The sequence below is a fragment of the Carya illinoinensis genome, chromosome 10, assembly GCF_018687715.1.
Source record: "Carya illinoinensis cultivar Pawnee chromosome 10, C.illinoinensisPawnee_v1, whole genome shotgun sequence".
Taxonomy (NCBI): Eukaryota; Viridiplantae; Streptophyta; class Magnoliopsida; order Fagales; family Juglandaceae; genus Carya; species Carya illinoinensis.
The window spans coordinates 37641668-37669485 of record NC_056761.1 but is presented as its reverse complement, the minus strand read 5'-3'; the positions used below and the strand labels follow the sequence as shown (position 1 = coordinate 37669485).

Genomic DNA, 27818 nt, shown 5'->3' with positions numbered 1-27818 from the left:
GCAAGGCTAATAGAGATGGAGGAAACAATAAAGAAGCTCACAGAAGAAACAAGCACACTCCGTCAGGAGAACGCAATGCTGTGAAGGACCAATGAAGAGCTAGTTTTTTTGGGGGGGGGGGGGGGGGAGGGGGGGTAGAACCTAGCGGCAATGAGCACATCGACTCACAGTGTGAACCAACGAGTGCAGTGACATATGAGGAGAGACGCAAGATGCACCTCGAGCTCCAGGAGCTAGGCGATAAATATGCAGAGATAGCCAGGTGGGTCGGTGCACCATCCACTGTGGACTAGCTGCTCGTCAGCATCAACTTACCCTACAGTTCTGGAGTCATTGCGGTACCTCTCCTGCCTAACTTCAAAGTTTCTTAGATAGAGCTATACAATGGGACCAAGGATCCCTTGGAGCACCTCGACACATTCAAGGCCCACATGACCTTACACAGTTTCCTAGGGGAAGTTGCCTGTCGAGCCTTCCCTCTGAACTTAAAGGGAGCCGCCCAGACCTAGTTTGAGACTCTGCCTCCTAGAACCATGGGGACCTTCTACGAGTTGGCATGACTTTTCATGATGCAGTTCATGGCAAGCTGGAAGAGGAGATGGTTAATCGCGTACCTCCTGATAGTGAAACAATGAGACGACGAGAGCTTGAAGTTGTATCTCACCTGCTTCAACTGGGAGTGAATATCTACCAACGATTAAGACGTGAAGATCACTTTGGCGGCCCTATAGGGAGGAATTTGGTCCAGCAACCCCTTCATAACAGAGATAGCTTGACGACGACCACTTTGAGGGAGTTCATGGACCAGGCAAATGGGTTCATTAATGTGAAGGATACCCTCAAGGCCCTGACAACCCCATGGCGATCAGAGATGAAACAAGCGGACGTTAGGGCGGTCGTACAAAAGGGAAGCCATGGCCGCGAGGGAGGAAAGAAAGGGGGACCCGAGGCAAAGAGGAGGGGCGAAGCTTCGGCGCAGCCGCGAGGTGGACCTTGGATGCACTCCAGTTTGCCGATGGAAGGGGAGAGAGAGTCAAGCTCCCCAACCCGTGGAACACTGAGCACTTGAAGAAATATTTTGTATAAATAGCAGTATCTTGTATGCTGAACCCAAGTTTATGAATGAGAATGTGCGAACAGTTGTTTGAAACATTCTGTCAACCAAGTTGGGAAACAAAGTCGAGTCCCTAGACTCACATCGAAGTCGAGTATCCAGATTTGCTACGGGGTAAGGCCCTGCCTACCCCTCGTCTGTCAAAGCCGAGTCCCTAGACTTGCATTGAAGTTAAGTCCCTTAACTTATTGCAGGGTAAGACCTTACCGACCACCTATCCAACCAAGCCAAGTCCCTAGACACGCATCAAAGTCGAGTCCCTTGACTCCTGCGGGATAAGGCCTTGCCGACCCCCTGTCTAACAAACTCGGGTCCCTAGACTCACATCAAAGTCAAGTTCCTAGATTCGCTGCGGGGTAAGGCATTACCAACCTCCTATCTAACAAAGTTGGGTCCCTAGACTCGCTACAGGGTAGAGCCTTACATACCACCAATTCATCGAAGTCGAGTCCCTAGACTCACATCGAAGTAGAGTTCCTAAACTCGTTGCGGGAGTAAGGCCTTGTCGACTCCCTGTCCAACAAAGCCAAGTCCCTAGACTCGCATTGAAGTCGAGTTTCTTGACTTGTTGCAGGGTAAGGCATTGTCGACCTCCAGTCCAACAAAGACAGGTCCCTAGACTCACATCGAAGTCGAGTCCTTAGACTAGTTGTTGGGTAAGGCCTTGCCGACATCCGGTCCAACAAAGCTATCTCCCTAGACTCGCATCGAAGTCGAGTCCCTAGACTCGTTGAGGGGTAAGGTCTTGTCGACACCCCATTCAACAAAGCCAGGTCTCTAGACTCGTATCGAAGTCGAGTCTCTAGACTTGCTGCGGGGTAAAGCCTTGCCGACCTCCCGTCCAACAAAGCTAGGTCCCTAAACTCGGATTGAAGTCAAGTCCTTAGACTAGTTGCGGAGTAACTCCTTGTCGACCCCCCATCCAACAAAGCCGAGTCCCTATACTCGCATCGAAGTCGAGTCCCTTGACTTGCTGGGGGTAAGGCTAAGTCTCTTGGACTAATTGACCCCCTGTCCAACAAAGTCGGGTCCCTAGACTCACTATGGAGTAAGGCCTTGCCGACCCCTGTCCAACAAAGTCGGGTCCCTAGACTCTCATTGAAGTCGAGTCCCTAGACTCGCTATGGGGTAAGGCCTTGCCGACCCCCTGTCCAAGAAAGTTGGATCCCTAGACTTGTATCGAAGTTGAGTCCCTAGACTGGCATCAAAGTTAAGTCCCTAGACTCACTACGGAGTAAAGCCTTGCCGACCCCTTGTCTGTCGAAATTGACTCCCTAGACTCGTATTGAAGTTGAGTCCCTAAACTCGCTGCAGGATAAGGCCTTGCTGACCTCCCGTCCAACAAAGCTGAGTCCCTAGACTCGCATTGAAGCCAAGTCCCTAGACTTGCTGCAGGGTAAGGTCTTGTCGACCCCATGTCCAACAAAGACCTATCCCATTCCAAAAAGGAAAAAGAAAGTAATAAGGAAGGTGAAAAGTAGGGCGAAGGGGATTCTCATTCGTTATGTGCACAACGTGCGTTCTTTACAAGGTACATTAGAAAAAAAACAACAACAACAAAAAAGAGGCGTGAAGGTCCGGAGTCAGTCATCGGGGTGGCGGGTCGGAACTTCTTGCTACAAAGGGGGATGCCCCGGCTGCCCGAACTTCTTGCAATAAGCCTAAGCCTGGGGATCGGACTTAAGAGATCGCAAGTTTAAAGTGCGCAAATCCAACTCAGGATGCACCGACAAGTGCTCTTGTAGCCGTTCGAGGCCCTCTCGTTAACCGTACAACTAAGCTGTATCCCAAATGGCATTGTTGCTCACCATCAGGGCCCTGATCTCTGCAGCATTTCGACTCACACCCTTGAGGATCAACCTTAGGCTCGTAATCGTGAGGTCCTAGGCCAAAAGACTCGCATTCTTCTTAGACACCTCTTGTTTTAGCTTGCTGACTTGCTCCTCAGCCAAATGCAGCCCCCTTTAGGTGATGCCCCTCCATGATGGTTTTGAAGCTTAAGGACAACAACCTCAAGTGTTGTCTACAAACCTTGACCTAGTCCCGCCGGAGCTGCTTCAACGTTGCCTGGGTTCTGGCTAGTTCAGCTTCTTAAGAGGCCAAGTTCTACTTGACTGTATCACGATTCACCTTGAGCCGATTACTGTAGGAGGCCAGTTTGGCCCCATTGTCCCCAGCATTGACGAGTTGTTTCCTCAAGTCTTCCTTCTGGCACTCGCTCTTTGTAGCCTCCTTCTTCAGACTTTGGATGCACTTCCGCATGTCCTCCACCTCCTCGATAAACCCCTGGTGCTCGAAATCGAGCTCCTCGTTTCGTCGAACCGCATGCTTCAACTTATAATGTCCATAGCGCACTAAGGTTGCAAGCTGACAATTGGCCTTAGATAGCTCCCCGAGCTCTTTACCCACCATCGCCGCTAACTGATCTGCGGCCTGCGAAAAATAAATAAAAGGAATGAGCAGGAATGGGATGCTTGGGCATTCAAAGCCAAGTGAGGTAATAGGCCACGTGATCGTACTTGAGCAAAGGCGGGTCATAGATTTTGGGAGGTATGCTTGGTAGCCGCTGTGCGGGTCTTCTTGAGATTTGAGCAGTAGCCCTAGCCCTCCATGGTTGGAGAAGAAGGGCTGGTAGGGCCCAAGGGTAGGAAGGGGCCCGACCCCCATGCCTTGACTTTCACCTTGCCAATAACTCCTCACGAGTGGTCTGGACATCCCGGTGAAGGAACTCAGGGAAATGACCTCCCATGGGGGTCACAGCGAGAGTCTAACTCTAATCCCTAAAGATTGTCACTATCACTCAACACCACAACCGAATGAGTGTCACCGAGGTCCTCTTTGTCCCGGCCAACATAGGTGGAAGGAGAAGGGCGAGACTGGCTTCTCAGCAATTTCGCCTGGTCATCCGTCCTGGGAGTAGTGGAGGGATTGATGGACCTCGCTTCACGCTAGTCACCCCCCACTGCGGCCCTCTCTTCCTCGTTTCTCTCTTCCTCTTCTTCTTCTTTGTCCTCATCGTCTTCTTCCTCTCTTTTTTTTTTTCTTTTTCATCCTCTTCTTTCTCTTTTTCCTCTCCTTCTTCCTCTTCTCCTACTTCTGATTCTTCTTCTAAAGGAGTCGGATAATCCCCGGGAGATACGTGCGTCTTCGGAATCGGCTTCGTATCTTCATGGGAACCTTCCTCTAGCAAAGTGTCCTCAAAAGACTCGAACGTCTCCACCCTATCAAAACTATGAGGAGAGGGGTGCATAAAGGAACTAAAGAGTGCATCATCGAAGATTGAGTCATCCTCGTTTTTCGAAAGGGAGACTGGTGGCTTGACAAAGGCAGAATGGGGGCCTGTAGAAGAGGAGGGACCGGTAACTAGTTGCTCCACTGGGACTGTGTGGGGGGTTGTCGACGAGGAAGTCCTAGCGATAGCACTTGACTTGCCCGGGTACAACGCCGTGCTCCCCCATGTTGGGGGGGGGGGGAGAGTGGGGGTCTGGGTGTGAGCAGACTCCGGCTACCTTTATCCTCCAACTACTTGGCCATGAGAGCTAGCACTCCTGGGGGACCCGTGGATTGGGTTGTGACATGCCTTCAACCGCCTGGCTTCACTCCTAGAAGGATTTGCTGTCCGCTTTCGCCCTTGAGGAGACATCGCCCTATCCGAGAAGACCCAGTTGGTCTGAAGGGAACAATCGGGTGAAGGAAGGAATTTCACAGATGTTCCAGTTGGAAAGGGCCAAGTCGGTGTCCTACTCGGCATCGTATGCCTGCACCCAGGCCATCACTATGGCTATCTGCACCTCTTCCTCCTGGGTCAGTTTGATTTCCAGACTTTACAAAGAGGGGAGGAGCCCCTAACTAGCCTTGATGGAGAACTCCTATTGTGTCGACTCCCCTTCAGGGAACTCCCAGCCCTAGGCCGATATGAAGAAGAACTTTCGAGTGTAGTCCTTGATGCTTGAATGGCACAACTCGAGCATGGCAATCCTTTAGCCAGGGACTTTTGCCTAAAAGCCGCAAAGGCTCCCAGGGCGACGATTGATGACGTACACTGACAAGAACTCCCGAGCTGTCAAGTCAGGGGATATCTCGCTAGTCGCAGTAAAGGCTTTCTTGGCAATGATGCAGCTGGACACCAGAAGTAGCTAGGTGTTAGGATTGAGCTGAGCAAGGGTCAATCCCAAGTAGTGGAGAACCTCCCGGATAGGGCGGCAAAACAGGAGGTGAACATCAGAGGGTAGAGAGCCACTTGAGTCACCACCTTGTCTGGTCACCGCGTGCTCCTACGAGTGAGGAACCTCCAGAGCGGCCGACCGTGGAATGTTATACTTGGTCTAGAAGGCTTGAAGATCCCCATTGGTGCCCCAGAGATCTAGCATTTGTCGTCGAAGGAAGGGGCCATAGAAGCAAAGGGAAGTGATAGAAAGTAAGGAGACGACAAGAACTGGAGGGGAACAAGAAAACAAGAGGAGGAAGGGGACGCAGGGGACAGTTGTAGAAATGGGGAAGGAGGAAGGAGAGGGAGGCTTATTGTAACATACGAACCTAGAATAAGACTTTAGATTAATTCAGTTAGAATTTATTTATTTATGTTATTATTTTATTTATTCATTTTATTATTTACTTATTTATCTTCATGTTATAATTATTTATTTGTTAAATAAGATAATAAACCAGATTAATTAGAGTTTCAAAGTGGTCTACTTTATCTTGTATTATTTGTTATTATCGGATGGGTTTCAAATTTTTTCAAAAAGATTCTTAGATCAGAACAACACTCAAATCAAATCCTATCTAAACTCCTGAAGACCCACATAGATAAGAAACCCTTTCTCCATAAAATCCCACAATACACTCAGACTCTTCACACAAAAATCTGGGTTACACGGGTTGGAGAAAACTCATGCTTAAGGCCTTTTTTTTTTTTTTTTTTTTTTTTTTTTTTTTTTTTTTTTTTTTTTTTTTTTTCTGCACCCTCAGCCAACCACCCCGAGGACGCTGGAGAACCACCATTAGCCACAAAAATCGCCGGCCAATTCATCTCCAACGAACCCACTCCTTTCCGATAAGCCCACGCCGAAATCTTCTCTCTCCCTCCATTCTTTGTTTCGGTTTGACAGATTTTCTCTCTCTCTCTCTCTCTCTCTCTACTATGTTGCACCACCTTTTCGAGAAGGCCAGTGGCATCGCCGGTCACTCCCAGCCACCCAGAGCCGTCGTCGCCTCAGCTTATAAGCATCTCATGGCCATTTTTTTGTCTTTATTTTGGTTTCAGACTTCCAGTGTTACATATGGGAGCCACTCCCCGTAAGTTTAGTCCTTCATTTAAATTGTTTTGTTCCAGACTTCCCAAAAAGCCCCTTTAATGCTTCCATAATCACTTGTAAACCCTTTGACCCTTAGCCTATACCCTCTTGAACCAAATTCTTTTTAGTACAATGGCCTTTGGGCTTTAAGCCATTCGACCAAGTGGTTTCCTTTTAAGGGTGTTGGGCCTAGTTGTTTTTAATAAACCTACTAGACTTAGTTTTAACTGGACTTGTTTATTTTGGGTGGGCTTGGTTTACTATTTGTTCTTCAGAAAATATTTATTATTTAAAGCAGGTTGTTTATTTTATAAATTAGCATAGTGTTTATTGTGAGTTGATGGTGTTTTACGAGAAACTGTTTTAGTGTATTGAGTGGGTTGTTTTACTTAAATAAATATATTAGTCAGACTTGTTATTGTGGAAAATATTTAAGGGCTTTTAAGCATACTTTAAAGTATTCTATTATATTGTTTCAGCTTATTATTGTAATTCATATTCCAATTAACCTTTAACTAGTTTTTTATAAAAGTATTAAGTTATTTGTTTGCACAAAATATTAAGTATTATGATATGAGTTTTGGAATAATATTAGCTTATGTAATCTGTTTATATTTGAATATTTATTAAATTATCTCTATGGTAAAATTTCAAGTAATTAGATTACTACTACACGTTTTCTAGGAAGTTTAGTAACGTCTAGTGCCTCGTATAGGTCACAAGCTATGACGTGAGTTTTCGGAAGCAGCGCTAAGAGGTAAATAGTATGATCATATAAATGTATGCGTGATGTAAATATTATAATTGGGTATGATAACATGATATGGTTTTGATGGTTATCTACGTTGCGCTAGGAGCCAAGTCAAGGTTAGATCGCTTTCATGAACTTCAATGAATTACGATGATTTACATGAAAGTAAGCTTATATATGTTATGCTATTATGGATTTTTGATTGATGGATTGAATGTTACAAAAATCACATGGAATCCATGTTATGATCATATAATAATTTAAGATAAGTATGCTATGAATTAAAATAGCCAGATCATGCATGCTATATTCATGTAGTACTTAGACCATGTATACCATGTATTGTTCATGCAATAACTTAAGGCAAGCATGCCATGTAATAAAAAGCCAGATCATGTATGCCATGTTCATGTACTTCTCAGATCATGCATGCCATGAAATGTTATAAAATGTTTAGATCATGTTAGGACATGTCATGTTATGCTACGCTAAATACAATAAAATAGCATTTACAATTTACACAAGTTAAGTGAAACATGGACTCAAGCGTGTTTCACTCCATGTTGTGCAAATTAAGTAAAACACGGACTCAAGCGTGTTTTACTCCATGTTATACAAGTTAGGTGAAACACGGACCCAAGTGTGTTTCACTCCATGTTATACAAGATAAGTAAAATACGGACTCAAGCGTTTTTTACTCCATGCCATGCAAGTTATGTGAAACACGGACTCAAGCGTGTTTCACTCCACGTTATGCAAGATAAGTGAAACACGGACTCAAGCGTGTTTCACTCCACGTTATACAAAATAAGTGAAACACGGACTCAAGCGTGTTTCACTCCATGTTATGCAAGTTAAGTGAAACACAGACTCAAGCGTATTTCACTACATGACAAGTTATGTGGTGCCATGGACTCAAGCATTGCCATGGACTCAAGCATGGGTCACCATGTAATAAGTAAAATTCAAGATAACATAGTTACTCATGCATTCACGTTTCATGTTGCCATGATTTTGTATGTTTCCGCTCATGTTAAATAGCATGTTATGAGAATCTATGAATGTTATATGAAAGTTATGATAAGGCTTTAAAAATCAAATTTATGCTAAGCTAGATAATATTTTACGGTATGATGTGCTATTTACTGAGTATTCGACTCATTTTTTTTGTTGTTGTTTGTCTTTTTGTTTTCTTCTATATTGATTGCCACATATGGTGATTATGATGATGCAAAGCTAGATGGCCAGGAGTAGTTTTAGTATAAAGACTTAGAGATGAATAAGTGTCATTTACACAAGGATTAAGTTTTCTTTTATGCCATATCAATAACTAGTCTTGTTTAAGACTAGCTCATGTTTTGCTTTATTCAGTTTCAAGTTTCAAGACTATTTATATCTTTTCAATTAAGTTTTTTTTTTTTCAATAAATGAGGTATTTCAGAATAATGAGTCTCTTTACCGGCCATTTTGTCATGTATGTTAGTAACGTCTCTATTCTATGGGAACGGGGTGTTACACTTATATAGCCAAAAACCTTTATGAGAAGTATGGAAAACGAAGCAACGCCAATGATAGTAACCTCAACGAAATGGCACACGGATCCCAACCTGCGCTAATAGTGGCAGCTCTGTAGGCGCGTGGCATGCACGGACCAATGTGCCTTCAAAGACGCGAGGAGACAAACAATCGACCTGTCCCATCAGTTGTCGTTAGGAGAGGCGATGCAAGAACCAAGGGGACGCTCGCCCCTCAAAGAGACAGGTTGCAAGGAAGCCTAGCATGCGGGATGGTTCAAAAGAGGAAAAGACAAGAGAGGGAGACAGGTGAGATCACGAACCAATCAGTGGCAAGGGGGAATCGAGTAGTCACTCAACTGCCCTAGGAGTCGGAAGCCCAAAGGGTGCGCCTCCTATCCCTTCATTCGAAGAGTCAGTTCGCAACAAGTGCTAAACGTGTAGGATTTCATAGAGTTGTTCGGGCCTCGAAACATGACATCAACAGTCATAGTACTAAACATTTACATTATAACTTCTTTAATATATATATATATATCTTTATATATATATAATGTGGCTATTTAACGAAAAATATTGTTTTAACGGTTTTTGTTGTTTTCTCGTTAACTTTAACGCCGTTCATCTAAACGTTCGTATACTGTGAATATAACTTCTTAGCTCATGTTAGGAGACTCTTTAATTCCTTGGAAACCAAAACGACATGGGAACCCGAATGCAAAGAGTTAGATTTTTGACTATTTAGCATTTTCCTCAGTTTTCCAAGTAGTCAAACGCCTGCTTAACAAAAACTATAAGAAAACACAAAAATAGAAAGAGCCCAAAAAACCAAATATACATTTGAATACTTATAGTTTTTGTGATCTTTTCTGTGGGACAAAGCTCTATGCGAGAAGGAAGAATCTCTAAGGTCAAGTGACAAGGTCATAGCAGAATTGGACGGCAATCTCTGCTTAGTCGCCATAGCCGCAATGTGAACCACCGTACCTGCACCACACTCACAACGCCAACCACTGGGAACCACGTTGAAGTCAGCCCTATTTTGCTTCTAAAAAACAGAGCAAGTTCTTGCTCAAATCATCCACTGAGCCACCCCTCCGTCGGCCTCTCACGTGGTTCCACACTTTGTTGCCACTGCTTGTGATCTTTTTTGAGGAGCCCTACATTGTGTTTTCTGCCAGCCTCCATCTTGTTGGCCTCTGTTGGTAAGCCACCCTTGCAATGCTTTGTTTTCCTTCTCAAGAGCTTGTCGGCGAGAAAAAGAAAGTTTTGATCTTCTTTTTAAAATCTTTCTCATGTACTACTAGGGTATTATATTCAAGTGAGATTACAATTTTATCTTTCATCTTTTTTTTTTTCCTCTGTTGCCTTTTCAGAAAACATGTATATATCAATGTTTTTAGGATAATTACATTTATGCCCTTTTATGTTATAATTTATAGCCGATTATATGGGATAGTTTTTTTCTTTTTCTTTTTCTTTTTTCTTCACGTGGGTTTAATATTAAGGGTGGATTTGATCTTATTTTTGGAAATATTATGAGCTATGGTCGATTTTCATGAGAGCCTTTGTTAAATTAAACTTGTTTCCGAGTCTAGGGCTTGATTTACTTCTTGTGTTAGGCCGAAAATTATTAAAGGTATTGATTTATATTATTTAGTCTAAATTTTTTTACAATTCAATTTTAGTAGCAAATAGCAAGTGTCTAATCTTTTATGTTAAATACTTAAAAGTTTATTGTTTGAAATGAACCTTTAAAGTTATTTTGTTTTAGTTATATCTATGTGATTAAAATTATATTTGTAAAATGAAAGAATATGTTAAGAATATTTAAATCATATGGGTATTATTAGATGTATTGTGAAGTTGAATACTTATGTTAATTAAAAGAAAGTAAGCATATTTTAAGAGAGAGGGTTTTCACGACTTATTTTATGGTAATTTAAAGTAGCTAAATTATTCTATTTTTTTATAATATGTTATTAGTATTTTAAATATTATTCGACTATGTTCTTCTTTATGAATTTGATAAAGTATATATTGAGGAATTTATAAGGTGATGTCATTTTAGGGTTAAGAGAATTTTAGGCTCTAAGGAATTAAAATAGGCAATTTGAGTATTTCAGGTATAAATATGTGATAATTGTTAATTAGAGATTTACTCAGGGTACATGAATTTTTATAGGTGATGATTGATATTTGTAGGCACTATTGTGAAGAAATTCAGAAAAGTTAAGAAGTACAGGTAAGTAGGGTTCATATATTAGCTTTGCACAAAAGAAATGAAATGATGTTGACTTTGAAAATATACATGTTTTTTTTAAATAAATTTGAAAACGACCTCAGATGTTTGTTCTACATGTGCATAAATTCTATATATGAGAAACTATTTTTTGTCATGACTGGTGTAAATATAAACTAATTTTATGCATTTTATTTTCTGAACTGAAAAAGAGCGAATACGAGATTTTTTTTTAAATGTTGCTTTTATTCAATAAAGATTTTCTAATTCATGAGATTTAAAAGTTTTGCTGTAATTAAATGAAAATGTCTTCATTCTATTTAAAACTTTCATAAAACTGTAAGCGATGTTGGATCGTCATCCTAGAATCAAAATTATCTCAAACAACTTTCATAAAACTATGGACGATATTTATTTATAGGATCATGTTATAATTTTTATTAATACTCTTCTTTTATAATATATCACAACGTGTAATTATTTATATATTACATAAGCATTAAAACGTTATTTAGATATTTATTTATATGACCATGTTATAACTTCTATTAATGCTCTTCTTCTATAATATATCATAGCGTGTAATTATTTATAAATTACATAAACATTACATTGTTATTTATATAATTAACCCAAAACATTACATCCTTATTAATAAAAAATTAATTCTTAACAAAAAGAAATTAAATATAAACTAAGTAAACGTGATTTTTTATAAATTACACGTTGCTTTAACCTAATATACATACATATATATATATATATTTATTTATTTATATAAAAGGAAAAGACTAATATAAATTGCCTATCTTCAGGTTGTCAAAATGATGAAAACTAAAATTACCAGCTACTCACGTGGTTTCTAAAATTTCTAAAACCAGGGAAGGGATGGATTCTTGAGTCGCTCCTGGAATTAGATATTCAACGGCTTGCTGACGGTTTTGGTCAACGTGATCAACATCATCATCATGCTACAGTAACACAAGTCATCCTCGTACGACTGCCAACCGAGGAAAACAGCATTTCCGTAGATTAAGGATTTAAAAGCCTTATTTAGAAATTAAAAAATGATATTTGCAGTCGTGATTGTACAAGCGGCGTATAATCGTTTTGAAAAAAATGAATTAATATGGGACCCACATGAAAAAAAATTAACTTTTTAATCGTGGATCCTACCTTTTTTCAAAACGATTACGCGGCGTTTGCAATTTCACGACTGTATGTAGCATTGCTCTTAGAAATTATATTATTAATTAGATTCTTCATTAATGTTGTATACAATAATTGTAAATGATTTACCTTTTTGGAAAATGTTAAATAATTAAGTTAAAAAGAGGAGCCAATTTTTTAAAATTTTAAAATAATAATAATATTAAAAAATAAGAATTTAATAATATTTTATTTAATTTTTAACTTTCATCCAAACTCATCTTATATCATATCTTATATTGAATTAGAATTTTCTATAAGCTTTTGACTCAAATATCTTTTATAATTTGAAAATAAAGTAGATATAATATGTAGACTGTATATAATATAGTGATGTTGACGTATAATGTCTATATATCTTAAAATTGTAGAAAGTGTTTGAAGAAAAAAGTAACAGCCAATGTTATATAATATATCTATATATAAATTCGGATATTTGAATTGCCTCTCACCTAAATGTTAATATAATTAGGGCTGGACTCTCTCCCTTCTCTCTCTATACTCTCTCCCTTCTCTCTAAACAAACCCTAACCCTAAATCCCCTTAGCCTCGACCCGGGGTGAGAGCTTCGGCTCCCCCCCTCTTCCCTTCTCTTCCCTCCCCCTCCCTTTCTCATTTCATTTTTTGCTTTTTGTGTTTCCTTTCATTTTTTCGTTTGTAGTTGTGTTTTCAGGCAAATAAAGATGGAGTGCCTACCGGGTCTTTCTAACCGCCGACAACCAACGCGCGCCCCGCCAAGATATTGGCCAACCGCCGATCTTCAAGTCCACCAAAAGTGGCGCCAAGCGGAGTGGCGCGTAGCCCGCACGCGCTGGACGAAGTCTCGGATGGCACCAGGGAGCCACCGGCCGATTCAAATCTTGGCTTTTTTGGGACCTCAGACTCCAGGAAAACATAGACCGACCGTCGGTCTCCTCCAAGAGTGGTTTTGCTACACTTGCACCACAACTTCTGTTTTTGTATTCCGTCCCTCTGTTCCAGTGATGTTTTGGTATTGTTCTTGATCTGTGTTTTAACCAAGCGGGGTGAGGAGTGGTTTGATCGGTCACAATCTAGAGCTAGTGCTAGTCGAGAGTGGCGGACGAAGTTATGGCCGGTGGACATATGGCCGACCTCTGCATTGGAGGTTTTTGCGGTCCGCACGCAACTGGGTACTCATGTCGTTCCTAGGCTCGTGATACTGATGTCTGCGGAGGGTGTGCGGTCGAGGCTCATGCCGATACTTGTGTTTATGTTTGGGTTGTTTTATTATTGTTTTGTAGTATAGTATTACATAGTTTTATTAGTAATATTGTAGTAATAGGTTGTTGGACTTAGTATTCATAGTAGTAATATCTCATACTCCGTCTCTTTAGGGGGATGAAGGGGCCTTGTCACTGTGTTTATTCAGAGTGCGCTCTCTTTCTTCGGAGAGTTATAGAAGATAAGACAATATCTGCCACTTTGTGTGTGATGATGCTCAAGAGCAGATGCGTAGGTTGGCTTATAGTCTGATTTTTTCTATATTGATAAGTCACATTTATAACTTCGGCATGATGAATAAATTCACCATTTCAAAAAAAAAAAAAATACAATCAAAATACCGAGTAATAAAAAACCAATATTTATGGAATCCTGTATATTTCTAATACGTTTATCTCATCTCTTCCAAATAGTACGTTTAGAATATGAATATTGCTTTCAACCAAAAAGAAGAAAAAGAAAAGAGAAACGGAACGTGAAGCAGCATAAGACTTGCCTCTTCGTATTCCTTTTCCCACCCACCAAAATATCCGCCACAACCTTCTACAAGAATCCACAGAATTCAAACTTGCCTATTTCCCAGAACCATTCAGGCTCTTTACAACAAAAAACTGCCCCTTATAAATGCCCTCCTCTCCCACCTCACTCTCTCCCATCCACGATTCTTCAAAGCCAAAGCCACGAATACTAAACTGTCTTTGAAATTGTCTTCGGAATTAGCTGTCTGTTCATTTCACTTGCAACAGTGATCCAATGGACACCAAGATTGGATCGCTTGACGCGTGTAAGCCTGCGTGTTGCGACCTGGGCTCCCCACCCTCTAACGGCACCGTCTCGACCATCCTGAACTCGGTCCCCTCCACCTTCCTCGACTCGTTCGAGGCCTCTCTGGGCCGCCATGTCGCGCGCAGGCTCGTCCAAATCGGCGTGACGGACGTGTTCAGCGTACCAGGTGACTTCAACCTTACGCTCCTCGACCACCTGATTGCGGAGCCCGGCCTCAACAATATCGGTTGCTGCAATGAACTCAATGCAGGATACGCCGCCGACGGATATGCCCGCTCGCGCGGCGTTGGCGCCTGTGTTGTTACCTTCTCCGTCGGTGGGCTTAGCGTCCTCAACGCGATCGCCGGCGCGTACAGCGAGAACTTGCCGGTTATTTGCATAGTCGGCGGTCCCAACTCTAATGACTATGGGACAAACAGAATCCTTCATCACACTATTGGCTTGTCTGACTTTAGCCAAGAGCTCAGATGCTTTCAGACTGTCACTTGTTATCAGGTATTTGGGTTGGCTGTGATTCGTCGTGTTCTGTTATAAAAATACAAGTTTGATATGCTAATTTGGGAAAAGGTCTGGTCTTTTTGTTTTCGTTTGGATGAATGAATTGATACGTATTTCTGTTGGGTATGCTATAGGCTGTGGTGAAAAATTTGGAAGACGCACACGAGCAGATTGATACAGCGATTTCAACTGCGTTGAAAGAAAGCAAGCCTGTTTACATTAGCATAAGCTGCAATTTGGCTGGGCTTCCTCATCCAAGTTTCAGCCGAGAACCTGTTCCATTTTCACTGGCTCCCAAGTAAATTTCGGGCTTCCTGATGATTCAAAGTCTTGACTAAATTACATGTTAGAATTGAACTTTGGACTGAAATTTATTGGCGCTCTGTTTTCTTTTTTTGACTGTGGCACAGATGGAGTAATAAGATGGGCTTGGAAGCTGCAGTGGAGGCAGCCGCGGAGTTGTTGAATAAGGCCGTGAAACCAGTTTTGCTGGGCGGGCCTAAAATGCGAGTTGCAAAGGCATGCGATGCCTTTGTGGAGCTCGCCGATGCATGCTGTTATGCCCTTGCAGTGATGCCATCAGGGAAAGGGCTCGTGCCGGAGGACCACCCACATTTCATTGGGACCTACTGGGGTGCTGTGAGCACTGCCTTCTGCGCAGAAATTGTGGAGTCAGCGGACGCTTACTTGTTTGCTGGGCCTATTTTCAATGATTATAGCTCCGTTGGGTACTCGCTCCTTCTCAAGAAAGAGAAGGCGATCATCGTGCAGCCGGAGCGGGTGATGATTGGTAATGGGCCTCAATTTGGGTGTGTTTTGATGAAGGATTTCTTAAGAGAACTCGCCAAGCGGCTGAAGCGAAACCCAACTTCTTATGAGAACTATCACAGGATCTATGTTCCCGAGGGGCATCCTCCGAAGGCCGAACCGAGAGAACCATTGAGAGTTAATGTTTTGTTCCAGCATATACAGAAGATGCTGTCTAGTAAGACTGCTGTGATTGCTGAGACAGGGGACTCGTGGTTTAACTGTCAGAAACTGAAATTGCCACGAGCTTGTGGGTAAGTGGAGGAGTTCAATCTTGTTTGATGTTTGTTTCTCGGTAGGAGTTTCTAAAACTTTTGAAAATTGGATTGCAGGTATGAATTTCAAATGCAATATGGATCAATCGGTTGGTCGGTTGGTGCAACTCTTGGGTATGCACAGGCCGTGCCAGAGAAGAGAGTGATTGCTTGCATTGGTGATGGGAGCTTCCAGGTTTATCTTGATTCTTTCTTTTTTAAACCTAATTTGGACTTCATCACTTAACAAATCACCATTTAAAACATGAAAAGTCTACATTGATCCAGAATAAAATTGTTGGTTAAGTTCCAAATGTCGTGATTCATATATCGCTTTCTCTTACCTAAATCAAGAATATTTCCTTTCCAATATATTGAAACTGCCTCGAGTTTCACCTTGGTTTTCTCTCACTCGAACTTGATTCCTGGAATCTCTGTGTTTTTATATATCATGGTGTCTGCTTCACAGGTCACCGCACAAGATGTGTCAACAATGATTCGCTGTGGGCAGAGGAGCATCATCTTCCTCATAAATAATGGCGGATACACCATTGAAGTTGAAATCCATGATGGGCCATACAACGTGATTAAGAACTGGAACTACACTGGGTTGATTGATGCAATACACAATGGTCACGGAAAGTGCTGGACGACCAAGGTAATTAAGTTTTTGTGCACGACACAAATGCTTTAACGCATCAATATGCCAAAGGGATCCAATGCAGTGATAGCATTCTACAATTTTGTAACAAATTTCTTAATAATTTTCAGGTCCATTGTGAGGAGGAGTTGATTGAAGCTATTGAGAAAGCAACAGGGGCTAAGAAGGACTGTTTGTGCTTCCTTGAGGTGATTGTTCACAAAGACGACACCAGCAAGGAGCTGCTCGAATGGGGTTCCAGGGTCTCTGCTGCCAACAGCCGCCCACCCAACCCTCAGTAAACTGAAAGCACTTGAACGAAATGCCACAATCAGCTCAAAATAGATTAAGTTTTCTCTGTTTTTGGTGTACTGTTACCGCTTACAGTAGTGATTTTGAATCGCGAATTTTCTTTCCTGGACGGTTTGCTTGTTGAACTGGAGTCTTCGATGTTTTCTGCTTATAGTCACTTTGAATTTAGTTATCTACGAAATGATTTTTTATGTTTGTGGGTGTGACAGAGACCGGCAGCCAGGGCAAGTCAGGGAGTTAAATTGACACGTAAAAGAGAGGGAGAGAGGGAGAGTTGTATGATGTTGTTTTGGGCTTTTTATTGAAACGTAAAAAATGGGAGCACCGACCACATGACATTCGATGTTTTCTGCTTATAGTCACTTTGAATTTAGTTATCTGCGAAATGATTTTTTATGTTTGTGGGTGTGACAGAGACCGGCAGGCAGGGCCAGTCAGGGAGTTAAATTGACACGTAAAAGAGAGGGAGAGAGAGAGAGTTGTATGATTTTGTTTTGGGCTTATTATTGAAGCGTCAAAAATGGGAGCACCTACCACATGACAATCATACAGCTTAAGGTTTTGACTTTTGAGTGATTGAATGCGGGCTGTATTCCAAGTACTGCCAAATTTGGCAAGAAAAATCATCTCCAAGTATTCCAGAATCCAGATACCATCTCCCCCACATGGGTCAAGGATAGATTGTATCTAGTTCTTGATATAACTGCACATATAGGATGAAAACGTGTATATCATAAGAAGACATATGGGGCTTGTATTCCAAACAAAAAGAAGATGAACCTAATGCCATGTGCGATACCACTGCTTTTCTAATTGGGCATCTAAAGTTCCATTAACATGTCCCTTAAATCAACATGTCCCATCATTTAAGGTGGTTGCTCCTGCTGCTGCATGAACTATAACTCAACGGAGATGTACCTTTGACAACACAATATTCCGCTCCATTATCAACGCCTTCTAATACTCACAATCCACAACATCATTCCATCAACCAGACATGGTGAAGTAAATTGATGATATTGCACATCGATTTCATTAGGGTGTGATTCTACATTATTTTCAACAAAATTTGATGATATATTACCTACATGCACCTAAGGATCAAGGGCTGCAGTTTATGGTGGTAGCACCAGACGGTCACTTTGAAGTAAAGAGTGTGGAAAGGGGTCCCGACAATTGCTAATGTGATTTTAACCGAGGTATGTCGGGGTGCGCACTTCTGCATCGATGACAACGCAATTATGTAGATAACAGGCTTTCATCATCTCTTAATGTTGTTTTACCATGATTGCTGACGTCCTCGATTACATCCACTGAATCGTAAAAGAAAGCAGTATTAAATGAGTTCCAGTGCTTATTCTTCAAATGTTTTGAATCAAAATCTTGGCTAACAACATGCAGGTGCAGTTGTCACATTGATGGGGCCTGCAAAGAGAGGAGAAAGAGTCAGAAATGCCTTTCCAGAAAGTCAAATTTTAAATTGCTACCATATATCTCTCATAATTCATCAGACTGAAATTTGAGCAGAAAATTAGAAATCGGCGGATGAACATAGAAACGTATAAAAATTGCGACTAAAGACTGACATATTGGATCATTCTTTCATATGTTCCAAGGTCAGTTCAAAACATAACTAAAAATAATTTTAAATACTTCACTTGTATTTGAATCACAAAATTATATTATTTTTCAAAACCCGAATACATATTTGTCCATTCCTCTTGTTGAGGACGTGTCTCACTTCCAATCTTCCATTGCTCAATCCTTCTTCGTTGATGAGACTCGAGGGTAGTTTCTCCTGCAAACACTCCGATGCCAAAGTCATTTAAGGGGTCATCCTTCCTTAAATCTCAAAGATTACCTGTATATATAAGCTCGTTTGTTGTACATATCTCTTCCAAGATTTATCGGAACAGATCAAGGCTTAGGATTTTAAATAATCTTATCACATCTTGCTGTTTTTATTCTCCCGTTAAATGTGGTGCCGTGTATGTCTCTTTTTGAATTCCTCTCGACTACCCCTTCGTGACTTTTGAGCTCATACTGGGCCCATACTCTGGGTTTCTTGATTTTTAATGTATTATGGGCCTTTTTTAATGCTCCAAGGTCCTCTGGTTGGAATGGTCCCTCCAGCTACCCCGCCAATTCTATTTGCCTTCTGACGGATGAAATTTATTTTCAACCAATCTTGTTGCTGTGAAAGTGCTGGGTGTGATTACATGGGCTTGGGTACTTGGGAAATATGTAGACGTGGTCATGGGCCCAAACAACTCACGGCCTTTTTGTGCTTTCTGGCCCGTCATGCCCTCCGGCCGTTTTATGTTCTTTCCTTCCCCCCATAAAGATTTTGTTATGAAGAACTACAGATTTGATATCATTTCCTGCTATTGTGGCAGAGAAGACAGACAGTTTACTTGCGCCGGTTAGTCTTCTTGCAGAGTTACTTTTTCATTTGGCCTTTCGCATTTCACTATCCTTTAAAACTTCATTTTTCGCTGTCTCTCATTCCTTCTCCTATTACGCTCTTTGCCTCTTCATTCCTATCTTTGCTCTTTGCTTATCTTGCTCCTTTCTTGTTATCCTTTTCCCAACAACTTCAATGGCTTCTTACGTTGAAGGCGAGGTTTCCGAAAGCCCCTTTGCGATCCCTGAGGGCACAGTCTTCGCTGGGCATCGATGGCATTCAGGTATCAGAGAGATACATTTTCCCAAGATTCGGGAAGACTTTCGTATTCCTGCGACTGTTGTCTTAAGCCTCCCTGAACACGGGTTTTGTGATAGCGAGGGCTTCGCCCCTAGAGTGGCTATCATTGTTTCTCTTTTGCAGAACGGGTTGAGGCTCCCTTTCTACCTCCCTGTTCGCGACCTTTTGGATCTTCTTAATATTGCTCCCTCTCAATTACACCCTTACGCGTTGAGGACATATCTCTGCGGCTGCATTGTGTTTCGTATAGCTTTGAAACCTCTTGGGGACCCTTATCCTGATCTGACCGCCCGAGAATTTTTGTCGTTCTATAACCTGAGGGAAGCTTCCAAAGGCAACGTTCTCGGCTTCCGTAGAAAGATGATGGGCAAACGTTGGCCCGGTTCGAGACCCGCCACTCCAATGCCAAGGCGTGGACCACTAGGTTCTTCTATATCTCTGGCCAAGGTTGGGAATACCCTGGCACAGAAGAAGTTTTTTGTGATTTCCCAATTAGAACAATTTGGCATCCTCTGCCTGACCAGAAGAATATATGGCTTAAGATGCTGCCTCTGTCGCGTTGTGAACTGGCTCGAATCGCAACAGCTAATTCTTGGGCCAAAGCCAATCCAGAGCCGCTCTGGACTGACAACTTGCTGACCATCGCCCACATTGATAGGTTCTTGAAATCTCCCAACCGGTCTTTTGTTCAAGGGCGCGACTTCATGATTACAGACACCATTCCTCCTCCCCTGCCGAAGCCCACTGAGAAAACCGTGAGGTCCGAATCCTCTAAGCGGAAGAGGGGGAGGAGGAAGAGGCTGCCAAAAAGAAGGAAAAAGAAAAATGATGGAGAAAAGGAGGTGGCCGCCAAGAAGAGAGAGAAAAGAACCAAGAAGAAGAATGAAGCAGGCGGTCGCCAAAAGAAAGCTCACTCGGGAAATTCCTTTCCACCTTCTTTTGCTCTACAGGAGATTCTGGCGCCCTCTAGAGGTGCCGCAAGAGGGCACTCCCTCTCAGGAGTCTTTGCAGCTGGCCGTCGCTGAGTCTCTATTGCCCTAACCGGAGGTCCTTATAGTATCATCGGAGGAGAGCCACAGCCAAGGTTCTACCCTGCCTAGTACCACTAAGCCCTCCTTGACACTGCCGTCCCCATCGCTGTCACATTCTCACAGCCTGAGGGACGTGGAAAGCTTAGCCGACCTGGCTCTTTTTAGCCTGGCCGCCTCTCCCTAGGTCGTCTCTGGGACGCAATAGCCTGCCCCAACACCTGCCCCTGCGTTTGAGTTTCCTGTGTTGGCAGGGTGGGCAAGTCAGTTTGAGCTGAGCGCCACAGTGGTTGCGGCCCTTAATCTTGATGCAATCACTTCAGCGGGAGCTTGTTTGCCCCCTTCTTCTACTACTGCCCCTGCCGAGGTGGCCACAACTTTTCCCACAGGTGGCCTCAGGGAAACGCCGGGCTCCTTACTTGTGGATAGGGCGGAAGGTGCCACAAGGGATGTCCCTCCACGCCCAGTTGGAACAGGTGGCGAGGTTGACCCACGTCAAACTTCCACCGAGAGCCCACCAGATACCATCTCTGGGGGAAAGACCCCTTCGACAGTTGGTAGCGGGCCTGGGCTCTCTTTTCCTCCTACCCACGCCTCCTCTGTTGGCGAGGATATTGAATCCTTACTTGAGGAGGAGTGGGCGAATTTTTTGAAGGAGGATGCTCACCTCCGTGATGCTGATTTAGCTCAACCATCATCTCCTTTGCCCCCTTTGCACTTGGTTGATTCATCAGGGAGGACGACGGCTTTGCCTGTGAGGCCTGAGGGAGAAAGCTTTCCAGCCCCTGGCGAGATTGTGAGGGGGGATGCTAGTGGTGGCGGTTCTTCAATAGCCGTCCACTCTCAGGCAGAGGTCATTGCCCAGATGGCTAACTGTTTGAAAAATTGGCTTTCTAAGGTATTATGCTTTTTGTCCCTTTTTGTATATACTTATTTCGTATCTTTGCCTCTCTTCATGTTGGTTGTCTAGTTTTCATAGGGAATCAATGACTTGGCGGCATGGATTATTGCTGACCGTCTCCATCTCGAGGAGGAGGTTAGGGAGCGTCGCCAGCTGTGCTACATAGCCAAACGTGCCTTGGAGAGATGGCGGGCCGACAGGGTTGAATTGGCTGCTCTGGCCGAGGATAGGGAGGAGCTGAAAATCTTACTGGAGCAATCCGAGGGCTACTCCCATTCTCTACAAGGTGATCTGGAGATACGCAAGGCTGAACTCCTCGTGCAGTGTGAAGCAGTCCGCTTAGCAAATGAGGCCAAAGCCCAAGGTCAACTTCGCCTAGTCAATTCTCCTTTTGGAGAGGGATTCTGCCAAGCGGCAACTTTTAGAGGCTCATGAGAGTCTTAAGGCTGAGAGGTCTCATCAAAATTTCGAGCTTGCTGCCAGCGATGACGCACTGTCCTATCTTCGTGGAGACCTGGCCCATTCTCAAGACAGTTGCAAGTCCTCCGATGAGAGTCTTCGGGAGGCAAACTTGGCCCTTAAAGCCAGTCAACGGAGTCTATCTGAGAAGGAAGGGGAGTTGACTACTGCCCGGAAGGAGGTCGCATGGCTTCGTGACTAGTTAGCCCATGTCCCTGCTACAAGGGATGATGCCTTTGCTTTTGGGTGTGGCTACGACATTGTGAGGCTAAGGGACCGTCTTCTAGCTGATCCTGCCACCAACCTCAGGATTCTCGACCAGAATTTATTCTATCCTGAGGATGCTTCCCTCCGAGGGGTTGACGAGTTCGGGAGGAAAGAGATGCTTGACATTTTTGCAAATGTGCCTCGAGCCTTCCCGCCTGAAAATGCCCCTTGAATCCCCCCCTCCTTTTTTGTTAAGCCCATTTTTTTGTATCTGACTGTGGATAATACTACTGTGTCTTGGTATATTTTATACATTTGTAACATTGGACTTTGGTTTGCTCTGTTGAATGCTTTGGCTACTATGTTCTTTTACTTCTTGTCTTTTTCTCGGCACCACAAGATTTTGAGGCTTGCCTTTGGCGTTTTAGGGTCGGCATGGTCTGAGGACCTACGCGCCCTCTTTTAATGGCATCACAAGCTGCTAAGGCTTGTTTTAGGTGTTTAGGGTCGGCATGGTCTGAGGACCTACACGCCCTTTTTTCATAGCACCACAAGCTGCTAAGGCTTGTTTTAGGTGTTTAGAGTCGTCGTGGTCTGAGGACCTACGCGCCCTTTTTTCATGACACCACAAGCTGTTAAGGCTTTTTTTAGGTATTTAGGGTCGGCGTGGTCTAAGGACCTACGCGCCCTTTTTTCATGACACCACAAACTGCTAAGGCTTGTTTTAGGTGTTTAGGGTCGGCGTGGTCTGAGGACCTACGCGCCCTTTTTTCATGGCACCACAAGCTGTTAAGGCTTATTTTAGGTGTTTAGGGTCAGAGTGGTCTGAGGACCTATGCGCCCTTTTTTCATGGCACCACAAACTGCTAAGGCTTGTTTTAGGTGTTTAGGGTCGGTGTGGTCTGAGGACCTACGCGCCCTTTTTTCATGACACCACAAGCTTCTGAGGCTTGTTTTAGGTGTTTAGGGTCGGCGTGGTCTGAGGACCTACGCGCCCTTTTTTCATGGCACCACAAGCTTCTGAGGCTTGATTTGGTGTTTAGGGTTGAGTAGTCCCTGACCTTTCTCACCCTTTTTTCATGTTTTCTCCTGGTAACATTTTGCCTCTATACAGAACTTTTACTGAACAAAACAGAATATATTCATAGATAGCGATGTCGCAAACATTTAGACAAAAATAAAGATAAGGAATGTTTAAATCAATAAGTGCTACAATAATTATTGAAAAAATTTCTTCAAATGCTCTACGTTCCATGGGTGCGGTAGTTCCTTGCCCTCGCTGTCTTTCAATCTGTACAATCCAAGCCGGTTGTTGGCTATTACTAGATAAGGACCTTCCCATCAGGGTCCCATTTTTCCCTCGCCTTGGGTAGTTACCCCACTTTTCTTCAAAACCAGGTCGCCAACTTTAAAGGTCCTGGGCCTTACTCTTTTGTTGAAGTATTACGCAGTTTTTCTCTTTTCTTGTTGCATTTAAGCCTCGGCTATCTCTCTTTCTTCTTCAAGTAAGTCGAGGTATTCTTCTATCTTTTTGTCATTCCAGGTTCCCAAGAAATGGCTCATTCTGTAGGTTGGCAGCCCTACTTATTCTACTATAACCGCCTCACATCCGTGCTAGCGTCCAGAGTACCCTGGCAGCTCGTCTGCCCAATCCCCTTTCTTTTTTGCGACCCTTTTCTTGAGGATTGATAGTAATGCCTTGTTTGTCGCCTCAACTTAACCATTTGCTTGGGGGTGGCCTGGGGAGGAGTACTTTGCCTTGTTCCTTAACTCCGCGCACCATTCTCTATAGTGATCTGAGTCAAACTGGCGCCCATTATCGATTATAATACTGTGGGGAATCCCAAACCTACAGACGACATTCTTCCACATGAATTTTGTCACAGCTCTGCTTCTGCCCATTTTAACACCGCCTTTTCCTAGCAGGAAGGGTCCCATCTGATCCACCCCCCACTGGGCGAATAGCCATGGCGCTGTTACTGATGCTAATTCCTCCAGAGGGGCATGCGGTATAGGTGTGTAAGTCTGGCCTTTTGCACATCTCTTGGCGCACTCCCGCACATCCCTTAGAGCATTAGGCCAGTAATATCCTACCTGGACCACTTTCCTAGCCAAGGTTCTTCCCCCACTGTGGTTTCCACATATCTCTTCGTGTATCTCAGCCAGGACATACTGTGCTTCTTGTGCAGAGATGCATCACAGTAAAGGAATAGAGAAGCCTCTTTTATAAAGGGTCCCATCGATGAGTAGGAACCTAGCCGCCCTTTTCTTTATCTTTCTTGCCTCTTCTCTTGCTTCCGGCAATTTTCCTCCATCCAAGTACTCCACTATACTGCTCGCCCAGTCTGGGGAAACTTGACCCCAGAACTCCTACTTCGACGCCCACAACTGGGACCTCGACGACCCTTCTCTCGACTGGCCATGGTAGGGGTACCTCCTCCCCTCCTGATGCCGCTCGTGCCAACCTGTCTGCAATCTCGTTGTTCGTCCTTGGTATCTGAGCTATAGCGAAGTATGAGAAAAGGTCGCGTATCTCCCAAACTCGTGCCAGATATTTCTTCAACTTCTCGCTCTTTGTAGCGTACAGGCCCAAAATTTGATTTACTACTACTTGTGAATCTGACCTGGCGTCTACTTCTGTTGCCCCGATCTGGGCGGCCACAGACAAACCCGCTATCAAGGCTTCATACTCAGCTTCGTTGTTCGTTACTTTGAACGCCAGTGTGACCATGTAATACCGCTCTTGGCTGTCGGGGCTCAGCAAATGTATCCACAGGCCTCCGCCTATTCGGCAGGATGACCCGTCGGTAAACAATACCCGAGGCTTTCCTAACGGTGTTGTCACCTCCTCCTAGGGAAAGTCTGAGAATTCTGCTACAAAATCCGTCATTGCTTGTCCTTTAATGGCTTTCCTTGGCTCGTACTCTATATCAAACTCACTCAGCTCGATTGACCAACCTATCAGCCTCCCTATACAATCTGACTTCCTCAGTATTTTCGCTAATGGAGCCTCCTTCAGTACCTTCACCGCATGGGCCTGGAAATAAGGATGGAGTTTCCTAGCTGCCACTACCAAGGCAAATGCCAACAACTCAATTCGAGGGTTTCTTGCCTCTGCTCCTCTGAGTGCTCGACTCACATAATACACCAGATGTTGCACGACTTCTTCTTCCTTTATGAGGACGGCGGATACGGCATGCGGGGAGGCTGCTAGATACGCATAGAGTACGTCTCCTTTCTCTGGTCGCTTTAAAAGGGGTGGACTGGCTAGATACTGTTTTAATCTTTCGAACGCTTCATTGCACTGCTCTTTCCAAGAATGTATCTTACGCAATACTTGAAAAAAGGGGAGGCACTTGTCTGTTGACCTAGCTATGAACGTTCCCAGGGCAGGCACTCTCCCCACCAGTCGTTGAGTCTCGTTCAGATTTTGTGGCGGTTTTATATTGATTATGGCCTCTATCTTATCTGGAGAGGCTTCAATTCCTCTTTCAAACACGATGAAGCCCAGAAAGTTTCCTGACTGGACCCCGAAAGCACATTTTGATGGGTTCAGCCTCATTTTGTAATGGCGTAAGACTCCAAACACAGTTCATAAATCCACAAGGTGTTGGACGAGCTCTTTGCTTTTTACTAGTAGGTCATCCACATAAACCTCCATAGATTTCCCAATCTATTACCTGAACATCCAGTTTACCAGCCTTTGGTAAGTCGCCCCTGCATTCTTCAGTCCAAAGGGTATGACCTGGTAGCAATACAATCCTCGGTCTGTGATGAAAGATGTCTTTTCTTCATCCGCCGCATTCATTCGTATCTGGTTGTAACCCAAATATGCGTCCATGAAGCTCAACATACGATGCCTCGCTGTCGTATCTACAATGACGTCTTGATGCGTGGTAAAAGGAAGCTATCTTTTGGGCAAGCTTTGTTTAAATCTGTGAAGTCTATGCACATCTTCCACTTCCCATTCGCTTTTTTTACCATGACAACATTGGATAACCACTCCGGTTAGTGGGCTTCTCTGATGAAGCCGGCCGCGAGCAACCTCTCAACTTCTTCATTATTGGCGGCGTACTTCTCTATGCTAAACGATCTCCTCTTTTGTCTCACTGCCTTGTGCGTTGGGTCTACGCCTAAGCAATGCTCAATCATGTCGTTGTCTATACCGGGTATTTCTTCATGGCTCCATGCGAAGACATCCCTGTGTTCTATAAACAACTGTATCAGGGCTTCTCTACTTTTGGTGGGACTTGTGTCCCGATACGGGTAGTGGTCCCGGGGTGGTCAGCGTACAATGTTACGAGCTCCAGAGGTTTGTTGACTTTCGCATGTTGCTGAACCCGGTCATCTCTGACCTCTAGATCTCTCTTGTAGATTACCGCTACAAGTGGGGGTAGGGGTGGTAAAGCCCCATCCTGCCTTGCGACTGTGCAGACTTCCTTCTTGACTTTCTTTAATTCCTGCACATAACATTCTCGAGCCAGGGCTTGCTCACCTCTCGTCTCTCCCACGCCGCCATCTATTGGGAACTTCATCTTGAGGTGGTAGGTGGACGTTACCGCCTTCAAATGGTTGAGTGTCGGTCTGCCCAATATGGCATTGTAGGAGGAAAGAGCTTTCACTACTAAGAAGTCGGTCATCGTGGTTGCTGTCTGTGCCCCCGTGCCTGCAGTTACTGGGAGCGTGATCGCCCCCACTGGTTGAATGGTATCCCCTGAGAAACCCTTTAATGGAGTAAGGGAGAGCCTCAATCTCCCAACATCAATCCCCATTTTGATAAATGCCTCCCAGAACAGTATATCAGCTGAGCTCCCATTATCTACTAGTACCCGCCTAGTTGTATAATTGGCTATCACGAGGATTATTACTAGAGCATCGTCATGTGGATATATAATTCCTTCCCTGTTCGCTTCTTCGAAGGATATCACCATTCGCTCATTGCTGAGCTTTGGTTGTTTGTGTACCCTATCCACCATGAACACCTCTTCATATCTTGCATTTCGTGCATACGCCTTTCGGTTGGACGTGGAAATACCACCTCCAACAAAACCTCCCGCTATGGTCTTTATTTCCCCTATGGGCGCCCTGTTCCGATCGCCTCTTGGGGGCGACCTCGCCCTCCTGTCCTGGCGGTTATTGACATGGTGCCTTCTTTCTGGACTGAAACTCCGCCTTGCTTTTTGCCTAGTCTCCTGATGCCTTTTAGGCTTTGATTGTTCCGCGACCATTCGCTCCAACTCGCTGGTTCCTGCTAACTCAACGACTCTCTTTCTCATGGTCGTGCAGTCCTTAGTCCAGTGCGAGCTCGTCTGATGGTACTTGCAGTACCGACCGCCTGTTTTGACAGAGTGGCGGCTTTCCTTTTCTTCCTCTCCTTCCTGTACACCCAGATTAATGTGCACCAATCTGAGGCTGCGATCTGACTGCCCTTCTCTCGCTCTTTCTCGCCTACTGGGATTACCCTTCTTATCAGCCCGCCTATTTTCCTGCTCAACCTGAATGTCCTCTTTACAAGGGTCCACCAAAGCCTGCAGAGTATCCCCTGAATTGACAAAATCATCCGCCCTGTCCATGAACTCTCTGAGGGTGGAAGGAGTCCTCAGGGCCAACTCCGCCATGAAAGGACTGCGCGGCCATACCCTTCCTAAAAGGGCGGCCAGAGTGATCTTCTCATCTTGGTCATTCGTTGTTAGGCGCTCCTTGTTGAAACGGCCAAGTAGGCCTTTAAATTCTTATCTTCCCTTTGCTTAACCGTTAACAGGTAGGCGGCTGGGTGCTGACGTCTCCAGCTAGGCATGAATTGAGTCAAGAACTGCTTTGCCAATTCCTCAAAGCTATTTATCGACCTTGGTT

General features: G+C 43.9%; 2 protein-coding genes across 2 annotated transcripts; one reads left to right on the top strand and one right to left on the bottom strand.

Annotated features, from left to right (window-relative positions):
- Positions 1 to 13842: 13842 nt before the first annotated feature.
- On the top strand, positions 13843 to 16857 carry LOC122279836 (pyruvate decarboxylase 1-like). The gene is made up of 6 exons (XM_043090713.1): positions 13843 to 14650; positions 14788 to 14951; positions 15064 to 15714; positions 15793 to 15910; positions 16184 to 16372; positions 16486 to 16857. Exons 1-6 carry the CDS (start codon positions 14123 to 14125, stop codon positions 16654 to 16656), a joined length of 1821 nt encoding a protein of 606 aa, XP_042946647.1. The 5' UTR covers positions 13843 to 14122; the 3' UTR covers positions 16657 to 16857.
- A 9331-nt stretch (positions 16858 to 26188) lies between these two features.
- Positions 26189 to 27583, bottom strand: LOC122278703. Its single transcript, XM_043088887.1, has one exon. It carries the CDS (start codon positions 27581 to 27583, stop codon positions 26189 to 26191), a length of 1395 nt encoding a protein of 464 aa, XP_042944821.1.
- Between the last annotated feature and the right edge of the window lie 235 nt (positions 27584 to 27818).